We start from the raw sequence: 12,413 nt of genomic DNA, 5'->3' as shown, positions 1-12,413 counted from the left end.
CAATATTCAAAACTAATCGAGCAGTCTGGTCTTAAGCAATACAACTTTTTAATTTGCTTGCAGTATAGTTTAATTTATTTTAATGATAGTCACGCTACAATTCTTTTCCAAACATCTTGTCACACGTAGATATTTATTCTAAATACAAATTTTTACTTCCGCTGAACAACTTGACACATTGTAGAACGGAACTACAAACATTTGGAGCCGGCCAGTGCTGGAGAAGTTTGGCACTGAGAACATCAGACAAAACATTTTATAAACAACCGATAAACACCATCAAAGAGCATTACACTGAAGTTCCAATGTAGACCAATTAGTACTTAAATTCCTTCACAGGTGGATACATACATTCTTCACTACTTTGACTACAGTTCTGCATTAAGAACCCAATGGTAAATTGCTATTCCACACTCATTCACTTTTTACCCCTAATCCAAGGGTGTTCTACAGTCTCCCATTATTTGAAAAGATGTGATGAAAGAATTCACAAAACGAGTGAATTTGGGTAATATTGTTTGACAATGTGGTCCTTTCATTTCTATACCTACTGTATGCAAAAATGTGTTACTATACTTTAATGCCTGGAGCCCGAACAGAAATGGCCTCTTCAACAAATCCCCTGCTTTCACCAAGTATATTCAATGCAGTAAGATATGAACACAGAATGAGAAAATATTTTCACAACATTTGGGGCTTTTAGTACTTGTAAGTCCATCTCAAAAGCTCCACTGAATTGTTCGGTCAGTCAAAAGTATAATTTTCCAAACAATCACAATTACAAAATTCAAAGGGAATAAAGAAGGACTTGGAGACTGGGTGCCCCGGTTAGGCACAAGACCGAAGATACCCCAAAAGATGGGTAGATGGAGTTCACAGGTAGGGAATTGAGTGAGATTATGAGAATTGAGTGTTCAGAGGAGTTGTTGGGATAGTCCTATGAGGCTGGTGGTGGTGACGTCCCTGGGGCTGACTAAGTAAGCTCCCAATCCCTAACTCGCCATCCTTGTTTTTCCAACTCAACTGTTACCTCCTAGGCACCTCTGGATAGGCTTACCTGGGCTGTCAGGGGAGGGGGAGATGGTTCCATTACCATATTGCTTCTACTTATCCAATTATTCTAGATATTCACTTCAACATGAAGTTTTTAGGGGTTGATTTCAAATTCACCAGTTGTTGACTTGCAACTTATTAGATAGGCTGTATAAAAAATAGTAGGAACTCATTTTAGCCATTCCACTGGAGTTATCAGCCTATTTCTTACACATCCATTACTTCTGAATCCAGAAAGGGGAGTCAATAAGGACATAGGGATGGGAACAAGTTAAAGAATGGGCGCACAGCTTCACGTCTCCTGTCCCTCCCTACTTCTCTCTGTAGTGAAGCAGGTACATCTTCAGAGGCTCAGGGAGCGGCAGACCCAAGATCCTCTCTCTTAGCAGGTTCACTGGAGCCTCATGTAGAAGGGCACCGCCCTCCCTCCTCTCCTCCTCTTCCTCAGGATCTCCTAGAACCCTGCAGTTCCCCTCTTCCACTTCCTCGTCCTCCTGCTCTTCTTCGGTGTCGGTTCCAGAGCGGTTGTTGTTGTTGTCCATCGGCCCGGGGATGAGGCGGCTCATGAATACGTAGCGGTTGGAGAGTAGGGTGGAGCCACGGTGTTGGGCCCGCCTCCGTCGGAACCGCTCCCCGCTGTGGGCCAGCCTCCTCCTGGGCAACGGCCCTGGCCCCGCCACTGTCTTCTTCAACGTCAGGCGGATAGAAATGCGAGCCAAGTCCTGCAGAGTCCGCACCTCAAACATGGTCGCTGGGGAGGCACAAACACCACACGATGAAACCATTTCACCCTCCCCACATAGTAAGTGATGGAAGTTCTGCAATCTCATTTTCTAACTATTCCAACATGCATTTGAGACAACAGTGTTCAGCTGCTTTCACCTCCTGCCTCCTTCCCCAGTCTCTTGAGTCTGCAAGGCCTGTATTCACAAAGCCTCTCAGAGTAGGAGTGCTGAGCTAGAATAATAATAATTTAGAGAGTGCCTATATTTCTTATTTTTTGCAAATCCTAACTCCCCCGAGACACCCTCGGAGAGTGGGGTCATGGGGTCACCCATTATCAACGGCGACCCTGGAGCAATTAGGGTTAAGTGCCTTGCTTCTCCCTCCCCTATCAGGTCCCCCTGTTGTATTCTTTATAATCTAAAATAAAATGTTTTATCCTAGATGAGCACACCACTACTCAGACGCTTTGCGAATAGGGGTACAGAACTCCAACATGGCTACTCATCACACAAAAGGCTCACTTTGAAAACTACCTCTGCTACAAAGACAATTATATGACAGATATGCTCGTACAGTACTTACGTAAAGGCACTGCTTTCGATTTACTGTTGTCTCTGTGTTTGGGCAACACCAGTGGGGCAAATGACACAGCAATGATCTTTTTGGTCTCCCAGCTGTTGTAGCCTGTTCGAGTAATCTTGGTCAACTAAGGAGAGGAAGGACAATGATGTGTTTATGTGTACTTGAAATGTGTTTGTATTAAGCAGGGTTAATAAATACATCTACAGTGCATTCGGGAAAGTATTCAGAACCCCTCCCTTTTCCAAATGTTGTTACGGCCTTATTCTAAAATGGATTAAATAAATAAAAATGTCTCAATTTACACACAATAGCCCATAATGACAAAACAAAACAGTTTCTTAGAAATGTTTGCTTAATTTCTCAAAAATAAACAAACACCTTATTTGGTATTTTATTAGGATCCCCATTAGCTTTTGCAAAAGCAGCAGCTACTCTTCCTGGAGTCCCCACAAAACATAATACAGAATGACAATACAGAACATCAATAGACAAGAACAGCTCAAGGACCTACAGTACCTACCTAACTACATACATACATACATTTAAATACGTTTTTAGACCCTTTGCTAGGAGACTCGAAATTGAACTCAGGTGCACCCTGTTTCCATTGATTGTCCTTGAGATGTTTCTACAACTTGATTTGAGTCCACCTGTGGTAAATTTTATTAATTGAAAATTATTTGGAAAGGCACACACCTGTCTATATAAAAAGGTTCCACAGTTGACAGTGCATGTCAGAGTAAAACCAAGCCATGAGTTTGAAGGAATTTTCCGCAGAGCTCAGACTGGAATGTGTCGAGGCACAGATCTGGGGAAGGGTACCAAAACATTTCTGCAGCATAGAAGGTCCCCAAAAATACAGTGGTCTCAATTGTTATTAAATGGAAGAAGTTTAGAACCACTATGACTCTTCCTAGAGCTGCGCAATCGGGGGAGAGGGACCTTGGTCAGGGAGGTGACCAAGAACCCGATGGTCACTTTGGCAGACCTCCAGAGTTCCTTAGTGGAGGAGATGGGAGAACCTTCCAGATGACAACCATCCCTGCAGCACTCCACTAATCAGGCCTTTATGGTAGAGTAGCCAGATGGAAGCCACTCCTCAGTAAAAAGGCACATGACGGCCCGCTTAGAGTTTGCCAAACGGCACCTAAAGGACTCTCAGACCATGAGAATCAACATTCCCTGGTCTAATGAAACCATGATTGAACTCTTTGGCCTCAATGCCAAGTGTCATGTCTGGAGGAAACCTGGCACCATCCCCACAATGAAGCATGGTGGTGGCAGCATCATACTGTGGGGATGTTTTCAGCGGCAGGGACTGGAAGACTAATCAGGATTGAGGGAAAGATGAATGGAGCAAAGTACAGAGAGACCCTTGATGAAAACATGCTCCAGAGCACTCAGGACCTCCAACTGTGGCAAAGGTTCACCTTCCAACAGGACAATGACCCTAAGCACACAGCCAAGACAACGCAGGAGTGGCTTCGTGATAAGTCTCTGAATGTCCTTGAGTGGCCCAGCCAGAGCCCGGACTTGAACCTGATCAAACATCTCTGGAGAGTCCTGAAAATAGCTCTGTAGCGACACTCCCCATGCAACCTGACAGAGCTTGAGAGGATCTGCAGAGAAGAATGGGAGAAACTCCCCAATTACAGGTGTGCCAAGCTTGTAGAGTCATACCCAAGAAGACTCAAGGCTGTAATCACTGCCAAAGGTGCTTCAACACAGTACTGAGTAAAGGGTCTGAAGACTTACGTAAATCTGATATTTCAGTTAATTTTTTATAAATTTGTAAACATTTCTAACAACCTGTTTTTGCTTTGCCAATAAGGGGTGTTGTGTGTAGATAGAGAAGGGGGAAACAATTTGATCTATTTTAGAATAAGGCTAAAATGTAACAATGTGGAAAAAGTCAAGGGATCTGAATACTTTCTGAATGCACTATAATTAGAAGGGGAAAAAGGTGCATTTATATGGAACCTTTCTCTAAACCCAAGTCGTAAATGAAGCACAGAGCATTAGCTACACACAAAGGAAACAAGTGTCAAAATGTATCAATGGTATAAAAACCACTTCTAGGAGCAGGACCAAGAAAGATGAGACAACACAAACTCTACAACAGAGAATGCAAGGGACAGGGGAGATGAAACCACAAGACACCAGAATAGATTCAAGTTCTAAAAATAGCACTGGGTGAAGAGATGAGTTTATTCTAGTTCAGGGATCATCAACTAGATTCAGCCGCGGGACGATTTCTTTCTTGAGGGGATGGTCGGGAACATAATTACAAATAATTTGTAGACTGCAAATTGACCACAAGAAGCCCACACAGATCATGTTTGACAAAGACATAATCATTTCAAACCTTGCTTACATTTGTATATGATCACGTGTCTCTCTATTATTTTTGGGAATATTTGGGAACATATTTATTTTCTTAAAATCACTTGGAGCTGATTTCCTGGTGGTTTTACAGTATATTATGCCCCCCCACACACACACACACACACACACACACAAAGGGTCTGAATACTTATGTACATGTGTTGTTTTATATACATTGGAAAAAAAGAAGGGAAAAAAACGTTTTTGCTTTGTCATTATGGGGTATTGTGTGTAGATTGGGGGGGTATTTAATCCATTTAAGAACAAGGCGATAACGTAACAAACTGTGGGAAAAAAATCAAGGGGTCTGAATACTTTCCGAATGCACTGTATAGTTTGTGGGTATAGTTTGTGGGTGTGCACACATGCTGACCTTCTCCTCCAATGGCAGCACTAGGATTCCTCCTACTTTGAGCAGGTTCTTCATGTAGTCTTCATGCTCCCGCTGCACCCCAGCTCCACAATACACCCGGTCATACTGACCACTCTCTGGGGCTATCTCCAGACAGTTCCCTATCACGAAACAGGGCTCGCAGAACTCAAACCTACACACACACAGACAGAAACACACGTTTCCCCCATTCCAGTCTGATGTTTCTTGGATAACTTTAGCACTCCCGAAACAGTTTTCTCGACAATCTTATCAACGACACCTAACCCAGAATAAATGTGCCCTGTACACCGAAGACACAGAATTTGTGTGGTGAGACTCTGTGTGGTTAGTAGCCTACTCACAATAACTGTTATCTTACTAGCTTGTTACAGAGTAATTACATTTAACTGGTTGCGCATGATGGCATTATACCAGAGTTATAGGAGCTTCTGCTCTGTTGACCTCCTTTCTCTCTCTACCACCTTCTCTCCAGCTCTCTCATCATGAAACCCTCCTACCTGTCGAAGCTGTCGCTGGTCTTGATGAAGAACTCCAGTTTCTGGTATGCATACTCAATGACATCTTGGTGCAGCTCCACACCATGGTTCACTCCAAATGGACCTACAGTAAGGATGAGAAACAAGGAAAGAGTCAGTCCATCAACAAGGAGAGTCCATCAATAATTTACACTTCTCCATTTTCTTTCCCTTAACAGGGCACATCCACAGGCTTGTGTATAGCAGTGGAGACCACAAGTGGCTGAGAGTCTCAATGGCAAGAATTGTTCTCAGCCTCTCTTGCTCCATTGCAAAGCACTTTTCTAATTTAAGTCACCAAAGTTTTGAGAATATCTAGTGAATCTGGAGCAAGTCTATCCTTTTTCACACAGCCTATATTTCACCTGGCCAGGTGAGGTTTGTGTTGTCCTGACTCACCCAGTATGAGTCCCACCATGGTGCTGAGGTAGCCCGTGCCACTGCCCAGGTTGAGGAAGGACAGGCCAGGCTGGAGGTCCAGGGCCTCCATCACCTCTGAGTAGATGCAGGGGGCTGAGAGGTGGATGTTGCCGTGCCTCCAGGCCAGGTCCTTGTAGGCGCTGTCCCGGAACTCTTCCAGATAGTAGTCGGCCCGGTCGATTGCCCTGAAGGCCTGCTCCACTAGGTCCGAACGGATGTACTGGGCCTGCTTCAGGTTGTCAATCAACTCGTCATTGTCCTCCCCAGCACTCACTGCTCCTCCCATCTTCACGGTCTCAGAGAGAGAGAGAGAGAGAGAGAGAGATTAAACGGAATGTAAGCTTGGGAGATCAGGTTGGTTTAACTAGGATTGAGTCAGACAAAAGGTGTCAAATATTGATCAATTGATTCATCATCCCCCTCGTCTCCCCAATGATCCGTACCAGCTTCTGTACTTTCCGAAATGCTGACCTCAGGCTCCAGATAATAACTTTTTTATTGCTATATTTGGATTAACCACTGACTTGGGACATTATAAAAAATAAATGTTATTTTCCATCTCCATTTAACAGAGCCAAGCAGTAGCTGGAGAAAATAATTAGTATTTTAGGGTCTTGAAGGTGTGTGCAAAATACAGGCCTGTTTTATAACCACTTTTTTCAAGTCTTTCATTAAGTTCTTATATCATAAACAAGTCAAATAACCCCTTTCCCTGTGTTTTCACCAGTAGCCGGGCGGTGGCACTGCCACAGTACACGAGAATCCTAGTGACGGTGGTAGAGAGGCATATTTCGCACCAATCAACGGACACACAAAATACAGCTGCGCCACTGAATAACAAAAGAGTCTGTATTACATAAATATTCTCATTGCCACCAAAACTACTGCAACCAACATTTAGGTCATCATTTCATACGCATTCGTCATAGTGTTTTGTTATGCCTTATTTGAAATAGTTTGATAAGGCTTTGTTATCAACAACCAACCAAGACGTGCACAAACTGCAGCCGCAATGTGAGCTACATTAAAAAAAGTATCACCTTTGTCTCTGTTGATGTCGTCTATGAAGAGCTGCTATGCAGAGAAGAAAAATTATGGTCTGGTTGGAGCTAACAGAAATACGAAGCAGCTGTCTTTACCTTATGGAAGTGACGTTTAATCGACGCTGCTTTATAGTGTCAACTGTACTTCTCAAAATTATGGTGAAATCGTATATGTTGTTACCTTCTCGTTTCCCCCCATACACATTCAATAGATTTCACCACTATTATGGATGTAAACATTGACCAGCTGACAATAACGTCACACGCAGTAACACCCAAATGTGCGCTCAGCACCCCCGGTGGAGTAATATTGTAAGATCTGACAGGCGCCAGCAACACCTGGGCAGAGGAACGCGCCACTGTGAAAGAAAACTATTTTTTAATGTAACCTTTATTTAACTAGGCAAGTCAGTTATCTTCGATGGAATATTCGTCTTGCATCGGCCGAGATGTAAAGAGGCAATTTTAGTCCAATAGAAACTATGCTTTAAATGCGATTTCGTAATAACCATTTAAAGTTATTTACCTTGTTTGACATGAAACATAAAGCAGTATGTGGGATGGATGTATGCCTTTAATATTGCCACGTTCATGTTCTATTCGGTACTAGGAAACTCTGACATTTCCAACATGCTGATAGTAATTATAAACGTTTCGCGTTCAACGAATCATCAATTCGGACATTTCCGAGTTTGTTAGTGCCGACCAGAATACGAACGCGGCATAAGACAATTGTAAGCCTATATGGATACAGTGCCTATCTATAGACAGTCTGCACCCCTGTCAAAATGTTAATATTTTGTTGCATTATAGCCTGGAATTAAAATGCATATAGTTGTTTTTCACATTTATCTACACATCCTACCCCACAACCACAGTGTCCACAGTGTCTCCCGACCCCTCTTGTCTCAGCCTCCAGTATTTATGCTGCAGTAGTTTATGTGTCGGTGGGCTAGGGTCAGTCTGTTATATCTGGAGTATTTCTCCTGTCTTATTCGGTGTCCTGTGTGAATTTAAGTATGCTCTCTCTAATTCTCTCTTTCGTTCTCTCTCTCGGAGGACCTGAACCCTAGGACAATGCCTCAGGACTACCTGACCTGATGACTTCTTGCTGTCCCCAGTCCACCTGGCCGTGCTGATGCTCCAGTTTCAACTATTCAGCCTGCGGCTATGGAACCCTGACCTGTTCACCGGACGTGCTACCTGTCCCAGACCTGCTGTTTTCAACTCTCTAGAAACAGCAGGAGCGGTAGAGATACTCTGAATGATCGGCTATGAAAACTGACATTTACTCCTGAGGTGCTGACCTGTTGCACCCTCGACAACCACTGTGATTATTATTATTTGACCCTGCTGGTCGTCTATGAACATTTGAACATCTTGGCCATGTTCTGTTATAATCTCCACCCGGCACAGCCAGAAGAGGACTGGCCACCTCTCATAGCCTGTTTCCTCTCTAGGTTTATTCCTAGGTTCTGGCCTTTCTAGGGAGTTTTTCCTAGCCACTGTGCTTCTACACCTGCATTGCTTGCTGTTTGGGGTTTTAGGCTGGGTTTCTGTACAGCACTTTGAGACATCAGCTGATGTAAGAAGGGCTTTATAAATTAATTTGATTTGATTTGAACTTCGTAGTGAAAAAAACTGGACATTTGTAAAAAAAATATTAATAATAATAATAATTTAAAAAAATTAAAAAAAGTTTTATCTATAAAAATTTAACAATTAAATAGTTGTCTTGGATAACTGTTCCACTCTCCTTGTAATAGCAATCCTAAATTAGCTCAGGTGTAACCGATCACCTTCAAAATCACACACCAGGTTAATTGGCTTCCATCTGTGTTAAATTGTAGTGATTCACATGATTTCAGGATAAATTCAGCAGTTCCTGTAGGTGCCTCTGCTGGGTAGTGAATTGCAAAGCAAACATGAAACCATGAACACCAAGGAGCTTTCAAAAGAACTCTGGGTCAAAGTTGTGGAAAGGCACAGATTGGTATAAAAAAAAGGCCTTGAATATCCCTTGGAGCACAGTCAAGACAATTATTAAGAAGTAGAATGTGTATGGCACTACCTAGACCAAGCCGTCCCTCCAAACTGGATGACCGAGCAACTAGGAGACTGATCAGAGGGGCTACCAAGAGTCCAATGGCAACTTTCTTATTTTATGGTATTACAGCGGTCTGCAAATAAGCCAACGGCAACTTTGAAAGAGCTACAAGCTTTTATGGCTAAGATTAGTCAAAGTGTGCATGTGACAATATCCCAAAGTACTCCACAAATTTGGCATGTATGGTACAGTTGCAAGAAGGAAGCCATTACTCAAGAAAGCCCACCTTGAATCCTGTTTTTAAGTATGCAAAAATATACTAATTCTGTATCCATGTGAAACAAGTTGTGGTCTGACAAAATTGAACTTCTTGGCCTAAATGAAAATCATTAGGTTTGGCGCAAACCTAACACGGTACATCACCTAATGAATAACATCCTTACTGTGAAGCATGGTGGTGGTAGCATCATGTTATGGGGATGTATCTCATCGTTAAGGTCTTATCCAAATAGAAGGGGAAATTAATGGAGCAATGTACAGAAAAGTCCCTGAGGAAAACCCAGCATAAATCCAATTGAACATTTGTGGCATGACTTGAAGATTAATGTCCAATGCTCCCCAAGGAACTTAACAGAGCTTGAACAGTTTTGTAAAGAAGAATGGTCTGAACTGGCCAAATCTAGGTGTGCGAAGTTGGTAGACCTATCTGACTCACAGCTGTAATTGCTGCCAAATGTGTTTCCACAAAGTATTAACTCGGGAGATATGCAGTTATGATATCAGTTTTGTATTTTGAATATATATTTTTAAAAATCCACACGAATCCCCTTAAGTGTGGAGTATGGTGTGTGTAGATAAGTGGGGAAAATCCTTATGAATGCATGAAACTGAGGCACTGGCAAAATGTGAAAAAAGTTCAAGGGTGTGTCGATTTTCTATAGGCACTATATATATATATATGTATATGTATATGTAGATATATATATATATATATATGTATATGTATATGTAGATCAATCGATCTCTCATGGAAATCAATTGCTATTTGCATGTGACATTGGCATGGAATGCACTGGAATATGTATCCACCGTTAACATTATGGCTGGTGGGACGCACTCTTTGATGGTAAACAAAACTAAGTGGTTTTAATTTCTTGAACAATTGCAGATATGCTTCATGATATTAGCATTTCCTGAACTGGCCAACAGATGTCATCAGAGTTTAGCCATAGGTTATAAACCACCATGTAACATATGTCTGGGGCCTGTTGCACAAAAGTAGAATTAAGACATCCGGGATAAATGACTCAGCTGAGCTCAATGAAGCCAAAACATGTGCGTCCAGGCTTAATTGGTTGCACAAAGACCAAGCCAGGATGAGCAGACACGGATTCATTAAGCCAGGTGAAACCAATCCTGGATAGGTGCGCGCTCACGGCTCACTCAAATAGACCCCGCCACAGATCACAGATTAACTGATTTACCATGGCAACTAGAGCCGCGTACTTTTCCCCGTCGGAAGCACAAATCCTCATGGAGGCATACGAGGAGGTAAAAGATATAATTAAGAAGAAAGGCAACACCGCCACAGTGATAAAGCAAAGAGAAAAAGCGTGGCAAAGTATTGCAGACCGCCTGAATGCGTAAGTAGTGCACAATTACACACTCACCGCTCCGCTGAAACATCACAATTACAATTCAAATATTTAATTCACATCTCCAAAAATGCAGTTGTACTGTAATTATGAAACGGTTAAATTTTTTATTGAAATGCACTGCAGATATGAGTGAAATTGTGTAAAGTAACTCCATCACACTGTATAAAGCTATGATAAATTTTTTGATATTTTTACTGAAAACAAGACAAAAATACCAAGTAATTTTTTGCAGTGTGACTCCATTAAATGTGTGTGTGTGTGTGTGTGTGTGTGTGTGTGTGTGTGTGTGTGTGTGTGTGTGTGTGTGTGTGTGGATTAAACATGAACGGGCCAAAACGGACATGGCAGCAGGTCAAAATCAAATACAAGAACATTCTGCAGAATGGTATGGTCCCTGACTAATATTTAACAAAGCACAAGCATATATTGTACCCAGAAGGTGCCTGCTCACACATTGTCTGTACTGTTTTAGCAGTGAAAAAGAATACCCACAGACAAGGCACGGGTGGTGGGTCACCAAAGGCTGACCTTACCCCAGCAGAGGACATGGCCTTGGAGCTAAATAAAGGCAGGCCCGTCTTAGAGGGGATCCCTGGGGGAAAGAGACGAGCATAGGTTCCTCCCAAGATGCCACCCGCTTCATTCAAGGTATGTCCTTCCATCTCTACATGGGATACAACCACATTCATATTGAATCAATTTGGACTGTCTGACTTTACCTATTGCCTTGCAGTGTCTGGCAGCACTGTGTTCCTGTTAGAGCCACCAGCACAAGCACCAGACGATGCTGATCCAGTGAGTACTCCATCAAAGGCATACTGTAGGCCTGGCATGTCTTGTCTACTAGCTTCAATATGAATCCGATTAAATGTGATAGGGTGAAGGCCCCAGTGCAGCAGCAACAGCACATGATGGAGACGATGATGATGAGGAGGAGACCATCTCTCTGGATTCCAGAAGGCATGAGGTATCATGTTAAGACTGTGAAAGTACTATTTACTCTACAATGGTGAGGAGTCCTCATCAAAATCAAAAAATCTAATTTCTTTTACAGGACCCAGATGCTATACAGTGGGAAAACCAGCCTGGCAACATAGTGCGTATTAATAAAAGGACACCACATCCTGCCAAATTCCAGCTGCGCTAATTGTATTGTGTTCACAGAGCTCACAAGCTATCAGAAAGTTGTATGGCAACCACCTCCGGCGCCAAATAGAACTGGCAGACAGACATTCAGTACAAGAAGAAAAAGATGGAAAATCTTGCACTGGAGTTCGAAATAAAAAAGAGGACAATTAGGAAACTGGACCTTGAAATAAAAAAACTTGAGAGGGAGGTGAGATATGCCTTCAATGTACACTGTATGCTAACTGTAACACAAATGTATTAATCATTATTTTTCTTTCCTCCCCCAGCTCCAAGAAGATGACACAGCTCAAAATAAAAATTAGGTATATTCTCGTAAAGTCAAGTGAGCCATGACATATGAGCTCTTATTGTGAGCACACAGGACGGTGGCATCTTTCTAAGGTTTTTTTTATTTTCCCAGCAATCAGTACAACCAAGTCATCGTTATAAGGCATCGCCCTC

At 42.5% G+C, this 12,413-nt stretch overlaps 1 protein-coding gene across 6 annotated transcripts; it reads right to left on the bottom strand.

Annotated features, from left to right (window-relative positions):
- Positions 1 to 57: 57 nt before the first annotated feature.
- On the bottom strand, positions 58 to 7,411 carry pcmtd2a (protein-L-isoaspartate (D-aspartate) O-methyltransferase domain containing 2a). 6 transcript variants are annotated; one of them, XM_024384665.2, is made up of 7 exons: positions 7,215 to 7,397; positions 7,116 to 7,146; positions 6,055 to 6,370; positions 5,638 to 5,740; positions 5,120 to 5,291; positions 2,362 to 2,485; positions 58 to 1,804 (listed from the first exon to the last, which is right to left on the bottom strand). In XM_024384665.2, the coding sequence occupies exons 3-7, from the start codon at positions 6,359 to 6,361 to the stop codon at positions 1,365 to 1,367; spliced, it is 1,146 nt and encodes a 381-aa protein (XP_024240433.1). In that variant the 5' UTR covers positions 6,362 to 6,370; positions 7,116 to 7,146; positions 7,215 to 7,397; the 3' UTR covers positions 58 to 1,364. The 6 variants fall into 6 exon arrangements, with proteins under 6 accessions (XP_024240433.1, XP_042159857.1, XP_042159858.1 ...); XM_042303923.1 differs by lacking the exon at positions 7,116 to 7,146 and having other exon boundaries at positions 7,300 to 7,411; XM_042303924.1 differs by lacking the exon at positions 7,116 to 7,146 and having other exon boundaries at positions 6,055 to 6,361; positions 7,215 to 7,398.
- Between the last annotated feature and the right edge of the window lie 5,002 nt (positions 7,412 to 12,413).

The sequence above is a fragment of the Oncorhynchus tshawytscha genome, linkage group LG22, assembly GCF_018296145.1.
Source record: "Oncorhynchus tshawytscha isolate Ot180627B linkage group LG22, Otsh_v2.0, whole genome shotgun sequence".
NCBI classification, from domain to species: domain Eukaryota; kingdom Metazoa; phylum Chordata; class Actinopteri; order Salmoniformes; family Salmonidae; genus Oncorhynchus; species Oncorhynchus tshawytscha.
Note: the sequence above shows the minus strand (reverse complement) of the source record. Positions and strands in the feature narration are given on the sequence as shown.